Source organism: Anabrus simplex, chromosome 2 (genome assembly GCF_040414725.1).
Source record: "Anabrus simplex isolate iqAnaSimp1 chromosome 2, ASM4041472v1, whole genome shotgun sequence".
Classification (NCBI taxonomy): Eukaryota; Metazoa; Arthropoda; class Insecta; order Orthoptera; family Tettigoniidae; genus Anabrus; species Anabrus simplex.
In genome coordinates this window covers 237,785,113-237,802,331 of record NC_090266.1, presented here as the reverse complement: position 1 = coordinate 237,802,331, position 17,219 = coordinate 237,785,113, and the positions used below count along the sequence as shown (strand labels likewise).

General features: G+C 37.3%; 1 protein-coding gene across 4 annotated transcripts in view; it reads right to left on the bottom strand.

Moving 5' to 3' along the window:
* LOC136864021 (zinc finger protein 277) overlaps window positions 1-17,219 on the bottom strand; it is a 190,149-nt gene that overhangs the window by 51,091 nt on the left and 121,839 nt on the right. For all 4 annotated transcript variants that reach the window (XR_010859252.2, XM_067140522.2, XM_067140523.2 and 1 more), the window contains exons 7-8: window positions 15,861-16,012; window positions 405-493 (exon numbers count right to left, since the gene is read on the bottom strand). Coding sequence is in view for 3 of the 4 variants with exons in the window: in XM_067140522.2 (XP_066996623.1) it covers window positions 418-493; window positions 15,861-16,012 (228 nt within the window). In the remaining variant the exon portion in view is untranslated. The remainder of the gene's footprint in view (window positions 1-404; window positions 494-15,860; window positions 16,013-17,219) is intronic.

Sequence of the window (17,219 nt, the reverse complement as noted above, 5' to 3'; positions counted from 1 at the left end):
GTTTCGTAATACATCTGATTTGCTTATTTATAACAGCTGAAGGTACAGTTGGTCAAAAAATAGAATGGGCTCATAATAATGTATAAGTTCTTCGCAGGCATGGAGTATGGTTCACACGCTCCTTAAAACAGTTTAGCTGTGTGGTTAATGTTATTTGATTATTCTGGGCAATGGAAACCCCTTCCTTTCAGTGTCTGTTCTCCTGCAATAAATGTCTGGTGTAGAACAATATTCTGACGTTTTCTTCACACTATCATGTCTGTGCCTGTACCCACATACATGCCCGTGCAAAGGCTCCTACATAGTACACACTGTTTCCTTGCAAATGAGCATATTTTATTAGATTTTAATTATGCGTAAAACTTGGCTAAAACCTGATGTGGACTGATACAACAAATACATACACAGTATCCAAGGCTAGTCTTCTCCCGGATCCTCGAAATCATACAGGTGGCACAAAAAGGTATCATTATCAAATTCAGGGAAGAAGTACCTGAAAATATGAGAAAATATTCATTAGACAGAGGTACACACAGACCAATAAATTTAACATTCTTTTATGATTTTATGATTCACTGGTAAAGATCAACTGATGCATTTCATAAAGCAGCATTGCTTTTATGTACATGGCACATATGTTGCTACAGGATTGATTTTGACAAATATGCTGAAAGCAGGACAGGCCATCGTGCTACAGCACTGCAAGGTTTGACCCTGCAATATGATGTGCTCTGCTGATACTTAAAAAGCAATTTGTTCATTGTGAGACAAGAGCCATTCATAGCAATACTGTGCTTGATATTGAGTGGTATTACTAGTTTTGTAACTAAGCAATGGGAACATCATTGTAATTTGTGAGTAATATCACTCAAGTTTGCAGGCATTAAACAGAACAGCATTTTTGCATGCACCATTATTACATGTATAATATAATAATTTTGTATGGCTATTTCTAGCCTGGTGGAGCCCTTGTAGGACAGACGCTCCGGCGAGTGTGGGCGGCATCTGCCTGTGTATAGGAAACTGCGTGTTATTGTAGTGGAGGATAGCATTGAGTGCGGTGTGTAAGTTGCAAGGATGTTAGGGACGGTACAAACACCCAGTCCACAAACCAAGGTATAATCTCCGACCTGGCCATGAATTGAAATGAGACCCTCTGAACCAAAGAGTACTAGATGAAAGAGAGAATAATCAATCACCACTGAACTGTGAATCAAGTAACTGTGATTTTTTTTTTTGCTAGTTGCTTTACGTCGCACCAACACAGATAGGTATTATGGTGACGATGGGATAGGAGAGGCCTAGGAGTTGAAAGGAAGTGGCCGTGGCCTTTATTAAGGTACAGCCCCAGCATTTGCCTGGTGTGAAAATGGGAAACCATGGAAAATCATCTTCAGGGCTGCCGACAGTGGGATTCGAACCCACTATCTTCTGGATCCAAGCTCACAGCCGCACGCCCATAACCGCACGGCCAACTCGCCTGGTAACTGTGATATTTTAATGTTGTTTAAAAGATTTTATCGTGATAACACAAGTGTTGGCCTATTTCTTGCAACTCAACATTTAAGTGCTCCTTAACTGGTGATAAACTTTGAGTACGATAAACTGTGCCAACCGCACTGTTAAAAGTGAGAGACATAAATTGTTAATCCATTATAGTGTTAGTGTTAACTGGATTTGAACTGATTTCTGCTCATTCTTGTACATAATTACTTATAACTATTCTTCAGTAACTTTATTATTCTACGAGACTCAATGTGCTAAGAGAGACTGGCAAGTTATTATTTATTTCATCACTATTAGCAGTGTCTTACGGATAAACTCTTAAATAGCCATTTTTGTGTCAAGTGCGACAATATTATTATTCAATGTGGCAAGTAACCACAGACAGTACACTACAAGTGAACGGTATTTAGTTTCATCATTTCAGTGCTAACTAACCATGAACTGTGCTCCATCATTTTGTTTCTTAAATCAATGCTATTGACATTTTCAACTTTTGAAGTGAAATTCAATAATTCTTATCTGCAAGTATCAAGTGAAGTTCGGGCATACTTCAAACTACGTGTTGTGCACCTATGTCAATTAAAGTCAGTTTTCATGTCAAGTGATTCTGAACGTGTCAGGGAACTCTACAACTGTGGACACTCATATAAAGTTAACACATTGACTACCACAAGCGCCTTAAAGCGGATAACATTTCAGCAGTGTATTCTCCTGTATCCGCCTTAAGGCGGATAAGAACTTCCGCAAAAATTTCAAGTTAAAAACCGCCCTACGGATCGTCGTTCCTTCATTCTTTCATAGATGATAGTTAGATGAAAGTTCTAAAAGGCTGTTGAAATTATTAATAATGATAATTCTGGTGATAAATTCATCCCAGATTTAGATAGTGAAAGTGATGAGGATGAAACAACAGTGAGCGATAACATTGAAATACCACAGTGTTCCTCTATCTGACACCTCTCCGAACTATTCTCTCTCGTTACCTGAGTTTTTAAGAAATGTAGGCCTAAATGTAGAGGTACCAAACAGTGAAGATATAATGTCTTTTGTAAAGATATTTATCAGTGACAGTTTTTTGTGTATGTTTGTGAGCAAACTAATTTATATGCACAGCAGGTTATCAGTAGCGCATCGCGTCCATTCACTAAATATTCAATCTATCAAACTTAGAAACCTGTGTCAAAGATCAAACTGAAACAGTTTATTGGCTTGACGTTAGTTACATGTGATAATGTAGATTATGTTAGTTACCGGAATTATACAGAAGCCGGATCTAAAAATGTACTGGACCGAAGATCCTGTGTTTTCAACACCTGTATTTTCTAAGACAATGTCTAGGAACAGATTCGAAAGTATTATGATGTTTTTACATTTTAGCGACAGCAGTAACTGTGTAAACAATGCAGGCAGGCTCTATAAAATCAGGCCAATATTAGAAAAACTTTTGGATCAGTTTTCAGTGGTTTACAGTCCGGACCGAATGATCGCTTTAGATGAGGGCATGCTTGCCTGGAGAGGCCGGTTACGTTTTCGAGTTTACAATCCATCTAAAATAACTAAGTATGGCATTATGGTTAGGATGGTGTGTGAATAAAAATACTGGGTGTATTTGCAAATTGCTTATTTATGACACAAGTGGAATGGCCTTAAATAGTACTGTCCTCGAACTTCTCAGTCTATATTTAGGCCTTAGGGTATTCTGTTTACATGGATAATTATTACAACAGTGTTGCTCTTGTAAAAACCCTACGTGAACAGAATACTACAGATTGTGGGACAATCAGGCAAAACATGGGAGTACCAAAGGACCTTAAAGACCAGCAAAAATCCTTAAAAAGAGGGGAAATGACATTCAAATGTGATGGGGAAATTCTTCTTTTCTCTTGGATGGACAAAAAATAATCACAATGATTTCATCCATGCATTCTGCTGAAATAGTTGAAGTGACTTCAAAGTTCGGCAGAAAAACAATGAAACCAGTATCCATTGCAGATTACAATCAGCACATGCATGGAACAGACACAGCTGATCAATACCTTGCTCTACATCCCTTCATGAGAAAAACCAGCTAAAGATCCCCCATCACGTCTTGATGGAAAAGTGAATGACATGTTCTGCTCAAGTTTCCACCGCTGAAAACTGACCCACACCCGACAAGAAGATGTAGAGTTTGTCTCAAGAAGAAAATAGTACGCGACACAGGGTGGTACTGCAGGAGGTGTGGTGTCCCTCTGCACCCTGGAGCATGTGACACCAGATATCACACCTTAAAATCATACTACAACTCCTTCCCCAGGTATGTTCTAATTTTCACATTATTTCAAAATGTAATATAGGAGTAGTAAATAGTTTTGTTCCACAGTGCAGAAGGCAGGACTGGCAGGCAAGGACTTTTAAAAATGGCTGTGCTGGAGGTTTAAATGCCCCCTGGTAGTCAAAGTGTTAAATCACGAGTGCTTACCCCACATCAAGATCGCCGCAGACCTTGGAGAAATTTGAGACCTTCAGGTACGAGGTATGGATTCAATTCCATGGTGGTGAGCTGACTTGGAAGTACGAGTCCTATTCCATGGTGACGAGGGGATCCTGGAGTACGAATCCAATTCCATGGTGACAAGAGAATCCCGGAGTACGAGTCTAATTCCACGGTAACAAGAGGACCCGAGAGTACGAGTTTGCCTGGAAAACCATTTGGGAAGGCGATTCGGGAGATGGCGACTCACTGCACCAAGGTGACATGAATTTCAACTTGCCAGTATTTTTGAATAATTAAAATTCAACATACATCTTCACTTATTGTAGATAGAACCTATCCTCCTGTACCAAGCCCTAGCTATTTTTGCCTAGGAAATGCCTAGAGAACTTTCATCCATCCTCTTTTAAATAATCAGTTAGCACAGGCTAACTTTTACTGAAGATGTAACAGTCATGATTTGGAAGCTCCTTTATAAATAAAGAAACACTTTTTTTCAGTTTTTGGAAAATTCACTTAAGGGCGGAGGGTGAAAGGAAGTGAAAAAATTGAATTATTTTTATGGTGATACTTATATCTTAAAAACTGGAGATGTTAGAGATGTGAAAATTGGCATTTGGAACCTCCTTTAAAAAATAAAGAAACATGTATTTTTTTGGGATGGGGGGGGGGGGGGAGGACTAAAAATGGAGTTGAATTCTTTTTTGTGTGTACACACACTGAAGACGTTACAGACATGAAAATTGGAATCTTCTTTCAAAGTAAAGAAACACATATTCTTTTGTTTTTGGAAAAAACACTTGGAGGGGGGGTTGAATGAATTGAAAAATTAGTTGAATTCTTTGTATGAGGGTACATATATCTCAAACACTAAAGATGTTACAGACGTGAAAACTGGAATTTGGAATCTCCTTTAAAAATAAACACGCATTTTCGGCAGGGGTATCAAATATGGTCAGGGTGGAAAAGGAGTTGAATTCTTTTATATGAGCATACATATATATCTCAAAAACTGAAGATGTTACAGTCCTGATAACTGATATTTGGAAGCTCCTTTCTTCTTCTTTTATGACCACACAAGATCACTTTAGTTCGTCCGTCGTTCAGGTCTCTTTGAAGGGACTGTTCGGGCTTTGCGGTCCTCCCAGTACTTCTTCAGACGGTCCGATCTTCGTGCTCTTTCCTCAGCTGAAAATATGCATGTTGTTTGTTTTGTTTAGTGTAAGGGTACAGCGGAGGTTTGTATTCTTGAGTTTTGTATTCAATTTTATCTTATTTGTTGTGTCTTCTGTTGTAAGGCCAATTTCCTTCAGATCCTCTCTTAATTCTCCGATCCATTTACATCCTGTTGTGGTATTTTTTGAGGTGAGATTGTGTTGTACTAGTTGTCTCAGAAGTCTCGAATCCTGCATCCTCATGATATGTACAAAGAATCCCAGTCTCCTCTTACGCATAGTATCTGTAATGGGTTCTAGCTCTTTGTTCATGACTTTGTTAGGTATTAACCGCCACTGTCCATCTTTCTGGTATTTTTTGTTGATGCAGGTTCTTCCAATCCTCCTTTCAATTTTCTGAAGTCTGTCAGTCTTTGATTGTTTATTCAGGTGAAAAAAAAGTGTTTCTGCTGCATATGTAGCTTCTCGTTTTATAACTGTGTTGTAGTGTTTTATTTTTGCATTTATTGATAGACATTTCTTTTTGTGCTTTATAACTAAAGAAACGCATACTTTTTGTTTTCGGAAAATTCGCTTAAGGTGAGGGGGTGAAAGGAAGTGAAATAACTGAATTCTTTTTATGGGGATATTTATATCTCGAGAACTGAGGGTTATAGACGTGAAAATTGGTATTTGGAATCTACTTTAAAAATAAATAAACACATTTCGGGGGTGGGGTTGGGGTTAAAAAAGGAGTTGACTTATTTTAATGAGAATACTTATCTCAAAAACTGAAGATGTTACAGACATGAAAATCTGTATTTGAAAGAAGATCCAAATAAAGAAACACATATTCTTTGGTTTTGGAAAATCCACTTAAGGAGGGGGGAAGTGAAAATAAGTAAAGGAGTTGAATTCTGTTTATGAGGATACTTATATCTCGGAAACTGAAGATGTTACAGATGTGAAAATTGGTATTTTGAATTTCCTTTAAAAATAAAGAAACACGTATTTATTGTTTTTGGAAAGTCTACTTAACCTTTCAAGTGGTACATTTCTTCTGAGTAGCTACTAACACAATGGCACATTTTCCGTATGGTACTGGGAAGTAATATATAGTGAGATACTCTTGTGTAGAATAGTATTTTTATCAAGTTCAAAAAGTACAGAATGTGTATCAAGCTGTCAGAAACAATCATAGTATGAAGGGCAAGGCGTCTGCCTCGCTGAGGAAAGCAACGGGAACTTACGGTGAGATACTTTTAATTGGTCAGGTATCTTCATCATATTTAAGAAACAAAGTCTCACTATGAAGCTATTAAAACCGTTACAGTGCCAAGGGCAAGGAAAGAGAATGTCTCAGTGAGGAAAGCAACGGGAAACAACTTTCGATCCATATGGTTCATTTTTAGAGAGTCATCAAACTAGGTGTCTTTTTCTATATACACCAAGAAATTCCACATGTAACCAGATTTAGATTCACACAATGCAAATGATTTGATACCAAATCTTGAGCGCTTAAACGGTACGACATGACAAACGTCCCTTCCACAACATAAGAGACTCATCTACAGACACATCGCTTTCACGTGTGTACACACTTTGGAATCTGCTATTCAAGTGGTCCAGAATATGTTTTAATTTGTAGAGTTTCTTCAGACCATATGTGGCTTCACTGTATGCTTCGTTATTGACAAAATGTAAGAATTTGAGAAGGAGATGAAATCTTCTTTCAGAGAACAGCTCCAAAACTTGGAGTCTCTAATATCTGTCTAAGAGAAAAGTACCTCTTGTTGTCAGGTAACTGATGAATGCCTTGCAAGAGAAAGAATGCAAGTAAAGTCATAATTTCATCTTTATGCGTGTCAGTCCGCTGATTCACTCCCTAATATAGTTTCAAGGTTGGTGTGCTTTCTAAAAACTGTTAAGCATACTGGTTGGTTTCCCTATTTGTTAGTCTCACTAAGTTTACAAAAGGAGTATTTTTATTACCCCACCTATTCAATACAATTAATTCCACGGTTATGTGGTTAAATAAACATAGATATGACTAAATTTACTAAATTTAAAGGGACATGTTTTGCCCTTCTTTTATTGGGATCTCACAATAATTAGGAATACAAGCAAAGGTAAACTTTTAAATGAATTAGAGAATATATATACTTTTCTGGACAAAACTTATAATAAAGATCGAAATCTTAACAATGATACGGAAGTCAGAAGTCCCGTATATACTTTAATGCCTAGGTTATTAAAAACGGTCATCCCAAACCAAAATAGAGTCCCACGAATATTTAAATCCTTTGAATTAAAAACTCCCCTTATCTCACCATATACTAAGCTTACACTTGCCCCCCCAAACAACCCCCCTCCCACATTAACATCGGCATGCAAAGCTCCGCCTACCTCCGCTTCCCCTCAGTATTCCCCACCACCTCTACCGCATCGGTACAACACGAGGAGTACAAACTCCAGCCAGACTAACGCTGCTGATACATTAAGAAGGACATAGTTTACGGCGAATGAGTAAGTACCCGTTTTACATAACATACATAATTCTCAAATACGTATTGTTTAACCTCAAAATCTAGAGAGTCGAAAGCGGTAGAAAATTCCATAATGTTCGTATGTTAGACTTATTGTACTATAATTTGGTATATATGAAGGGTTCTGGAAACTTACTGTAAGGTTTTATTATCCAGATACACGTAGAGACATTACGAATGTTGTAGATATTTCCATGTACATTTTTAAATATTGAAGGAAAGTTCGAGTACCCATTCGACTAGCTGGTCGATCGATGTTTCGAGTGTGCTGTAAGAACTCTTCCAGAAGTTGATCATTGTAGATGGTTGATCGAATAGTATAAATATCGAGCTGTCAAGTCAGTGAGACAGTCAGATCATTGGACTCGAGTGAGTGAGTGAGGCGGGGAATTCCAGAGAGTGCGCGAGTCAGTGTTGTTGATATCTGTACTGGTCAGAATCGACTTCAGGGTACACTGCTATTGAGTGTTGTATATGGTGTCATACGCGACTATGTATAATTGTGTGTTGTGACGTATAGTGTAAATAAAGTAAATTATATAAGGAAGTGAACGTGTTCTCGTGTGATATTTATTTACGTCAAATAAAATCGCATCGCAGAACGATAAAATGAAACTCAATTTTTCAGTGAGTTTTTATACCTTAGTGATTTTCAGATAATGTCTTAGTACAGTACCAAGGAACGATTACTTATAACAAATTACGAAATCCACGCAAGCGAAGCCGCGGGTAACTGCTAGTATTTAATAAAACTATACTACAGTCTAATTGATAAAAACTTTTATATGGAGCAAAAAATATATGATTTTTAGGAATCCAATTTTGTTACTGTACACAAGAACCTCGTTGCAACATTCAAGAAGATTCAATGCCATAAAAGAAATACTGTGCAAGTAAAAATAAAAGTTTATTAATTTCGATCCGGAGGTCTGCATTAATGTGCGACGATGGGACAGGAAGGAGCTAGGAGTGGTAAGGAAGTGGCCGTGGCCTTAATTAGGTACTGCTGCAGCATTTGCCTTGTGTGAAAATGGGAAACCACGGAAAACCATCTTCAGGGCTGCCGACAGTGGGGCTCGAGCTTGTGTACATTAAGGCCATGGCCGCTTCCTTCCCACTCCCAGGCCTCTCCTATCCCATAGTCACCATAAGACCTATCTATGTCGGTGCGACATAAAACAGTAAAAAGGAATGCAATGCACTATTAATTCACTGATGGTGAATTTGAAAATGAAACCGGCGCTCCATCAGAAGAAACAATGACTCATGGCGAGGCAAAAATGCAGCTGGACCAACTGATGGCCTATTTTTAATCCTTGACTGGAACCACACAGGCAGAACTGTTGTTAGTAAAACATCTTCGTGATGGTGCGGCGCGCAAATGCCATACAAATGTAAAACAGAAAAAACTCATACATTATTTTAGTGCATAAAACAGTCGTAAATGTAAAAAAAAAAGCGTTCTTATATTTTTTGTACAACTGAAAATGTTATTACTGTACAACTTATGTTAATAGATTATATAACATGCACTGTATTTGTTTTTTATTTTTTTGGATTATGCAGAATTTCGATAATCCGGATCAGTTCTGGTCCCACTTAATCCAGATAAACGAGGTTCTTGTGTAGTTACTTTTTCTATTGAGCATAAATACTAAAAGGATCTTTAGTGAAAATTAGTCTCATTTTCTTGAGTATATAATGTACATTCCCAAGCATAATAAGGACAACATAAACCCAGAACTGAATGTGTGGAAGTGCTTGTCTGCAATTTAAGAATCTCTGATTCAACATCCTCCTTTCCAAAGCTCTCCTTAGATTAATAATTTTTTTAAATCAGTTCCAAGATAAACAGATAATAGGTGGAGGTGTTCACTGTGGATGTGATCCTTAATTATGATGAAGACTGCTCATCATCTAGAGTATTGTTTGGTGTGCCAAACTCTTTTTTCTAGCACAGCAATAACAACTTCAGAATTCATTCCTGGAATGGACAAAGTAAAATATGCATTACTATTTTGCATGCCTAATTATAGGATTCACCACGACGTTGAGTGGCTTTCCTTACCTTCAGGACCGCACAGCAAACATTTTTTGCTATTTGCTTTATGTTGCACCGACACAGATAGGTCTTATGGCGACGATGGGACAGGAACAGCCTAGGAGTGGGAAGGAAGCGGTTGTGGCCTTAATTAAGGTACAGCGCCAGCATTTGCCTGTTGTGAAAATGGGAAACCACGGAAAACCATATTCAGGGCTGCCGACAGTGGGATTCGAACCCACTAACTCTCGGATGCAAGCTCACAGTTGCGCGACCCTAACTGCACGGCCAACTCGCCCGGTACAGCAAACATTAACTCGTTAAATGCACAAATGAAGGTGACCTGTTTGTTAATAATGAAAATGGTGATGATGATAAATGCATGGATACTGAACTTGCCAAACTCATGTCAGGCAATGAGTGCTTTACGGTGTGTTTTCTTAATTGCAAATTTGTTGATCAGACCTTCATAGTCCAGTTGTTGTTATGTCAGAATTTCTGGAGAGGACGGCTAGACTGTTGACTCGATATTACAACATGGATGATCATAAATAATTCCCAAGTCTTTTGAAGAAAGACAAAGCGTGCTCAGCCGAACAACTGGTAACACCAAAACTGAGTTTTTTACAACTTGCTTTATGTCGCACCAACACAGATAGGTCTTTTGGCAACGATGGGATAGGAAAGGGCCAGGAATGGGAAGGAAGCGCCTGTAGCCTTAATTAAGGTACAGCCCCAGCATTTGCCTGGCCAAAAATGAGTACCATATTAATTCCTTGGGGCAAAAGTAGCCGGAAAGAGAGCTAACAATTCTATACCACTTAGTACTGAAGTTACACTTACCTTAAACTCCTCCAAGGTCCTTTCATACCTATACAGAGATGGCTTGGCTTAACTTTTTCCTTCTTATGCCTGTTTTGTACATATTTATCTTACTCTTTTCATGCCTGACACAGAACGATTCTCTCAAACATATTCAAGCAAAAAAATCATGAAAGTTTATTACAGTCCCACTATCGATATTAACACTTTGCAACAATTTATTTCTAGCATTAAATCTCTTCAGTATCGCTGACCAAAAAATTGTCATTCTCACATTTTCCAGACTCTGTAGACCGCAGAGCATTCCAGTCACCTTGCACCTTAGTGAAACCTTTTTAGTTTAGTCACTCTGAATAACATCCAAAGCTGATATTATCTCTACCAAATTAACACTGAGACTATAGCAGGCATCACGGAACCCTGAGCAGTGTGTTTTTGAAGGTCGTTTTACAGAGAGTGAATTATTTAATTTTGACTGAAAAAATATTCAAACAGTTATCAATCAATCAATCAATCAATCAATCAATCAATCAATCAATCAATCAATCAATCAATCAATCAATCAATCAATCAATACTGATCTGCATTTAGGGCAGTCACCCAGGTGGCAGATTCCCTATCTGTTGCTTTCCTAGCCTTTTCCTAAATGATTTCAAAGAAATTGGAAATTTATTGAACATCTCACTTGGTAAGTTATTCCAATCCCTAACTCCCCTTCCTATAAACGAATATTTGCCCCAGTTTGTCCTCTTGAATTTCAACTTTATCTTCATATTGTGATCTTTACTACTTTTATAAACGCTATTCAAACTTATTCGTCTACTAATGTCATTCCACGCCATCTCTCCGCTGACAGCTCGGAACATACCACTTAGTCAAGCAGCTCTTCTTCTTTCTCTCAATTCTTCCCAACCCAAACTTTGCAACATTTTTGTAACGCTACTCTTTTGTCGGAAATCACCCAGAACAAATCGAGCTGCTTTTCTTTGGATTTTTTCCAGTTCTTGAATCAGGTAATCCTGGTGAGGGTCCCATACACTGGAACCATACTTTAGTTGGGGTCTTACCAGAGACTTATATGCCCTCTCCTTTACATCCTTACTACAACCCCTAAACACCCTCATAACCATGTGCAGAGATCTGTACCCTTTATTTACAATCCCATTTATGTGATTACCCCAATGAAGATCTTTCCTTGTATTAACACCTAGATACTTACAATGATCCCCAAAAGGAACTTTCACCCCATCAATGCAGTAATTAAAACTGAGAGGACTTTTCCTATTTGTGAAACTCACAACCTGCCTTTTAACCCCGTTTATCAACATACCATTGCCTGCTGTCCATCTCACAACATTTTCGAGGTCATGTTGCAGTTGCTCACAATCTTGTAACTTATTTATCACTCTATAGAGAATGACATCATCCGCAAAAAGCTTTACCTTCGATTCCACTCCTTTACTCATATCATATTTATATATATAAGAAAACATAAAGGTCCGATAATACTGCCTTGAGGAATTCCCCTCTTAATTATTACAGGGTCAGATAAAGCTTCACCTACTCTAATTCTCTGAGATCTATTTTCTACAAATATAGCAACCCATTCAGTCACTTTTGTCTAGTCCAATTGCACTCATTTTTGCCAGTAGTCTCCCATGATCCACCCTATCAAATGCTTTAGACAGGTCAATCGCGATACAGTCCATTTGACCTCCAGAATCCAAGATATCTGCTATATCTTGCTGGAATCCTACAAGTTGAGCTCCAGTGGAATAACCTTTCCTAAAACCGAATTGCCTTCTATCGAACCAGTTATTAATTTCACAAACATGTCTAATATAATCAGAAAGAATGCCTTCCCAAAGCTTACATACAATGCATGTCAAACTTACTGGCCTGTAATTTTCAGCTTTATGTCTATCACCCTTTCCTTTATACACAGGGGCTACTATAGCAACTCTCCATTCATCTGGTATAGCTCCTCCGACCAAACAATAATCAAATAAGTACTTCAGATATGGTACTATATCCCAACCCATTGTCTTTAGTATCCCAAGAAATCTGATCAATTCCAGCCGCTTTTCTAGTTTTCAACTTTTGTATCTTATTGTAAATGTCATTGTTATCATATGTAAATTTTATTACTTCTTTGGCCTTAGTCTCCTCCTCTATCTCGACATTATCCTTGTAACCAACAATCTTTACATACTGCTGACTGAATACTTCTGCCTTTATTTATTTGCTTTACGTCGCACCGACACAGACAGGTCTAACGGCGACGATGGGATAGGAAAGGCCTAGGAATTGGAAGGAAACGGCCGTGGCCTTAAAACCCCGGCATTTGCCTGGTGTGAAAATGGGAAACCACGGAAAACCATCTTCAGGGCTGCCGATAGTGGGGCTCGAACCCACTATCTCCCGATTACTGGATACTGCCTCCACTTAAGCGACTGCAGCTATCGAGCTCGGTGCGATTTATTTAGAATAGGCCTACTAATATCGTCATATTTTATAATAAAGTCGGTATTTTTTATCTTCCCTTTTATATTCATCCATGTCCTCATGCCAGGATTATCCAATTTTTCTATAGAAATGCTGGCTTGCATGAATGCTTTTGTTGTGTCTATTACAAATTGCTCTCTATCACTTTTCAACTCCTTTGCGATGTGTAAAGTATCGCCGATTGTTATTTGCCGCTTAAAATTATGTTCATTTGCTTCCTTCTTCTTTTTGTGTGTTTCTGATTCTCTACAGTATTTATCGCACGCATCTCTTCGTTTTCACGTAATGCGAACATTACAGTACTTACACATTAGAATCTTTCTTGCAGCATCAAATACATAGAACATCTCACTGTTGTATTCCTCGGCCCTCGGAAAAACTGTTGTGACTTTAGTTTTCAGCATTTTTTTACTTAAATGCTGGACATTTGCCGATAAAGGTTCATAAGTGGCGAACTTTCAATGCGAAAGGGTACAGTGCGCACTGCTGCCAAAGCAGAGAAATATGTGTACATTTTTTGCAACAAAAGGAGAAATGAAGTTGCTTGAGGACAACACTCTGGGGCACGCGATCCTACTAAGTTAAGGGAGTGTGCTGTACGGAATATACACAGCAAGACTGTTAACTAGCTTGGAGACCAGGTTAAAGTACACCCATATTGCCTGCATTGTCATATGATTGACCCACGCACAACTGAATGTCAAAATCATATTTAACATACTTATTAATGCATGAAGCTAATTCTTCTGGTCTGTGGCCTGGATTTGAGGCAAAACAGACAAATATTTCAACAGTAAATTCATATTTTGATAAATACCTTATAACAACATGTGTAATATTGGGGGGCGGGGTGGAGTCTAATATCATCATCCTCAATGAAGCAGTTTTCTTCACTTCATTTACAATATACTTTACCACTCTTTCTGCCAGAATTGATTTAAACTCTTCACACATTTGAAAAGAAAGACATAATGTGCTTGCTCCTTTTACCTTGTTTCCATAAAGTTTTATATGTTTAGAAAGAAAAGGATCGAATTCTGGCATTAGCTGTAGAGGCATCTTGAAATTTCCAGTATGTATCGGTCCAAACCCATAGTTGTGACACCTGAAAAATACCCCTAGGCCTTGTATGGCAAGAATTTTGACCAAAGCAATGACTCATTTTACCATGTCCCTCTGATATTTAACTTCTGTCTCAAACTGAGTTATCAGTCCATTATCTATTCTGCCCATGATTTGTCCTCTAGCTTTTGAAATTAACATACATTTCCTATATTCAGTAGAATTTTCATGGGCAGTTAACTTGGACTGACTGATTTTTCTAGTAATTAAATCCCTCATTATGTTTTGCAAACTGTGATGCAACATTAAAAAATAAACATGGGACACAAAATACACTACCCTTGCTTTGACGATAATGAATACTATAATTAATAGTCCTCGTTTCTTGCTATTTCTCAGGGTTCTGAAAAACAAAGCTTTATTTAAGTACCTCAGAAGGTCAGTATACTGCCTGCATGAATTAACAAAATCACAATCATTGTCCATATTTTGTGCAAAATGAGCTTGTTTAGTGATATGGTCAAGAAGGAATTCATGTATTATCCACTTTACAGGATTGTGAGAAATTGAATCACTATCATTCACTCTGTGCATGTTCTCTGGCTCAACTGTAATGATTGTTTCTGCATCATTGTTGTTTGCTATATCCAAAATGCCTTACTCAGATAAACCAAACATCCCACTATTTTTGATACATTTCACCACATTATTACAGTCTGATGTATCTGGATTCAAAGTAGAACAAGCTGGCTGTGTTCCTTTTCTAAACAGCACATCTATTTTTTTGCATTCTTTCTCCCAATCTCACTTTCTTTTTTTATTGACTTGTCTTTTGTGAGTTTCTAGTAGTGAGAACTGCTTAGCCTTTTTTGACTGCCACTCACTTTAATAAAAATTAAAATATACTAAACAGCTGCATTCTTTAAAGTTTCAAATTAAACTAAACTCAGGAAGAATCCAGCTGCTAAATTGACTGGCAGTATTTTCTTTGAATTTGAAGTCTGAATGGGCATCCTTGAGTGTTGATAATGGTTACTCTGATGATAGTATTAACAGTGTCTTCCATCACAAAGTTTATGATTGCAAGCAATGATATCTGCCTTCCTAACATATCGTAATATAATGAAAATAAATTCATTTTTTCTCATGAGGTGGCAGGATATTGAAAAAAGTGCTAATGATTGCACTGCGATGATGTGACGTTATTACTAAACCAAAACCTGTCCTTTTTCCATTGCCAGACAGCTCATTAAATTTGAGATGGTTGTTGCCAACGTTATTCATATCCATTACATAGCGAGTTAAGTTTGTGTTTTCTTTTCAAGGGCTGTGAATAAAATATTTAAAAAAAAATTACACAGTAACATTGTGCCCCATCACCCCTTAAAATCTACCACCCTAGGCAGCTGCTTAGTCTGCATTTTCAGAAGTTTGCCTTATGAGTCATAGCAGCTAGAGCCACAAGTACATAGCTGTCTATAAACTCTGAGTTAATGGACCCGCTTCACAAACATTCATCCAAAACATTGCAATACCTTTGAAAAACATGAAATAGTCTAAACAGATATCTACTTGTGTTTTACAGTACGACCGATCTATTCTGAATCCTTCTTAAATGAGAAAATACCCATTATAAAAATGACTTTCAATGTTAAAAAGAAGAATGTTATTAGTAATCACGGAAGCCGAAACCCAGAACAACCTAGAAGTAAGGCTCAGAATTTAAACAGCATGATTTATAAATATCTTACCTGTTATGTTCCCACAATTTCTTGTCAGGTAATTCAAAATGACCAGTATTGGACATATGCTCAGCAAGAGCATCTTTTCCCTGGAACTTTTCATTGCAGTTAGGGCACAGGCAATGGCTCACCTGTTGTCTAATATAATTCACCAACTTCACCTACAGAGAAGAAACAGTCTTACTTAGCCACTAATCACTTAATTCACACGAGATATGTCAAGCATGCAACCCTTCCTAATTTTCAGATTTCATTATACATTTAATATTAAATTCTACTTGGACTAACAGATTTCTATTAGCCTAGATGTCAACAGGTTTCAGACAATATTTTCCACCAGTATGCTCCTCTGAGAATTGTAAAAGTGTACCTCTATACAGAACTCAGGTGAAAACAATTGCCACACAACAGCAGAGTGAAATCATTCTTACAGCAAAAAAAAAAAAAAAAAAAATAATGATGCACTGTTGGTACTGCATACACAGGTTTAGCTTTCTGTTGGTCATGTCTTGAACATAAAGAGCCTCACGAAAGCTAAGTTCTAAATCTGTAATAAGGTATTTCCAATTACATGGGTTCTGAATACTGTCACAGAAGGTTAATGCACTGAAGAATGTTCTCAAAGAGAGGTTTAGGGTTTAGGCCCTGGGAGAGTCAACTGATTCCACAATTTCTTATATATAAGTCATATTTAGCCTGTATTGTTAACTTTGAACAGTTTTATGATATCAATAAAATGTTCCACTTTGAAAATACTCACATAGGTTAATCTTAAAACAAAGTTATACGTTCATGTTTTGTCCATCTTGGGGACATCTTCAGCCTTGCAAAGAATGAAAGTTGAATGGTAAGAATTAAAGCATATTTAAAGTGTTGTTACAATACATGTATTCAATAACTTAAATCTATAGGGTCTTTGTATGCCATCTGACAACAAAGTGGCGACATACAATAAAAATCTGTTTGAAGAAGCTTAGTTATTAATCACAGTATAAAAGAGTCTTATGTTTGCCAACAAATAGGTTATGAATAAAACTATAACTTGTGTGGCCTTGGTTTCTTGCTACTTTGTTTATGTCCGCATTTTGTGATTCATTTTTCAATTTTTTTTTGTCCTAACTGATGCATTTCAATTATTTATAGTAATATATTAAGTTTATTATTATTTCTACTGTAGTTATAGTTACACAGCAATTTATTTAGGTAGTAAAAAAGTTGTAAATAGTACATTTGCCACAAGAAGGTATATCGTCACCGAGGCCTATTTCAGGAGCAGGAATTGAGGAACTTCTGGATTGCTTTGAAGATGTACAATGTTTTATTGTAATTTTGGGTCTACCTTATTCAATACATAAAAATTTGTTGCAT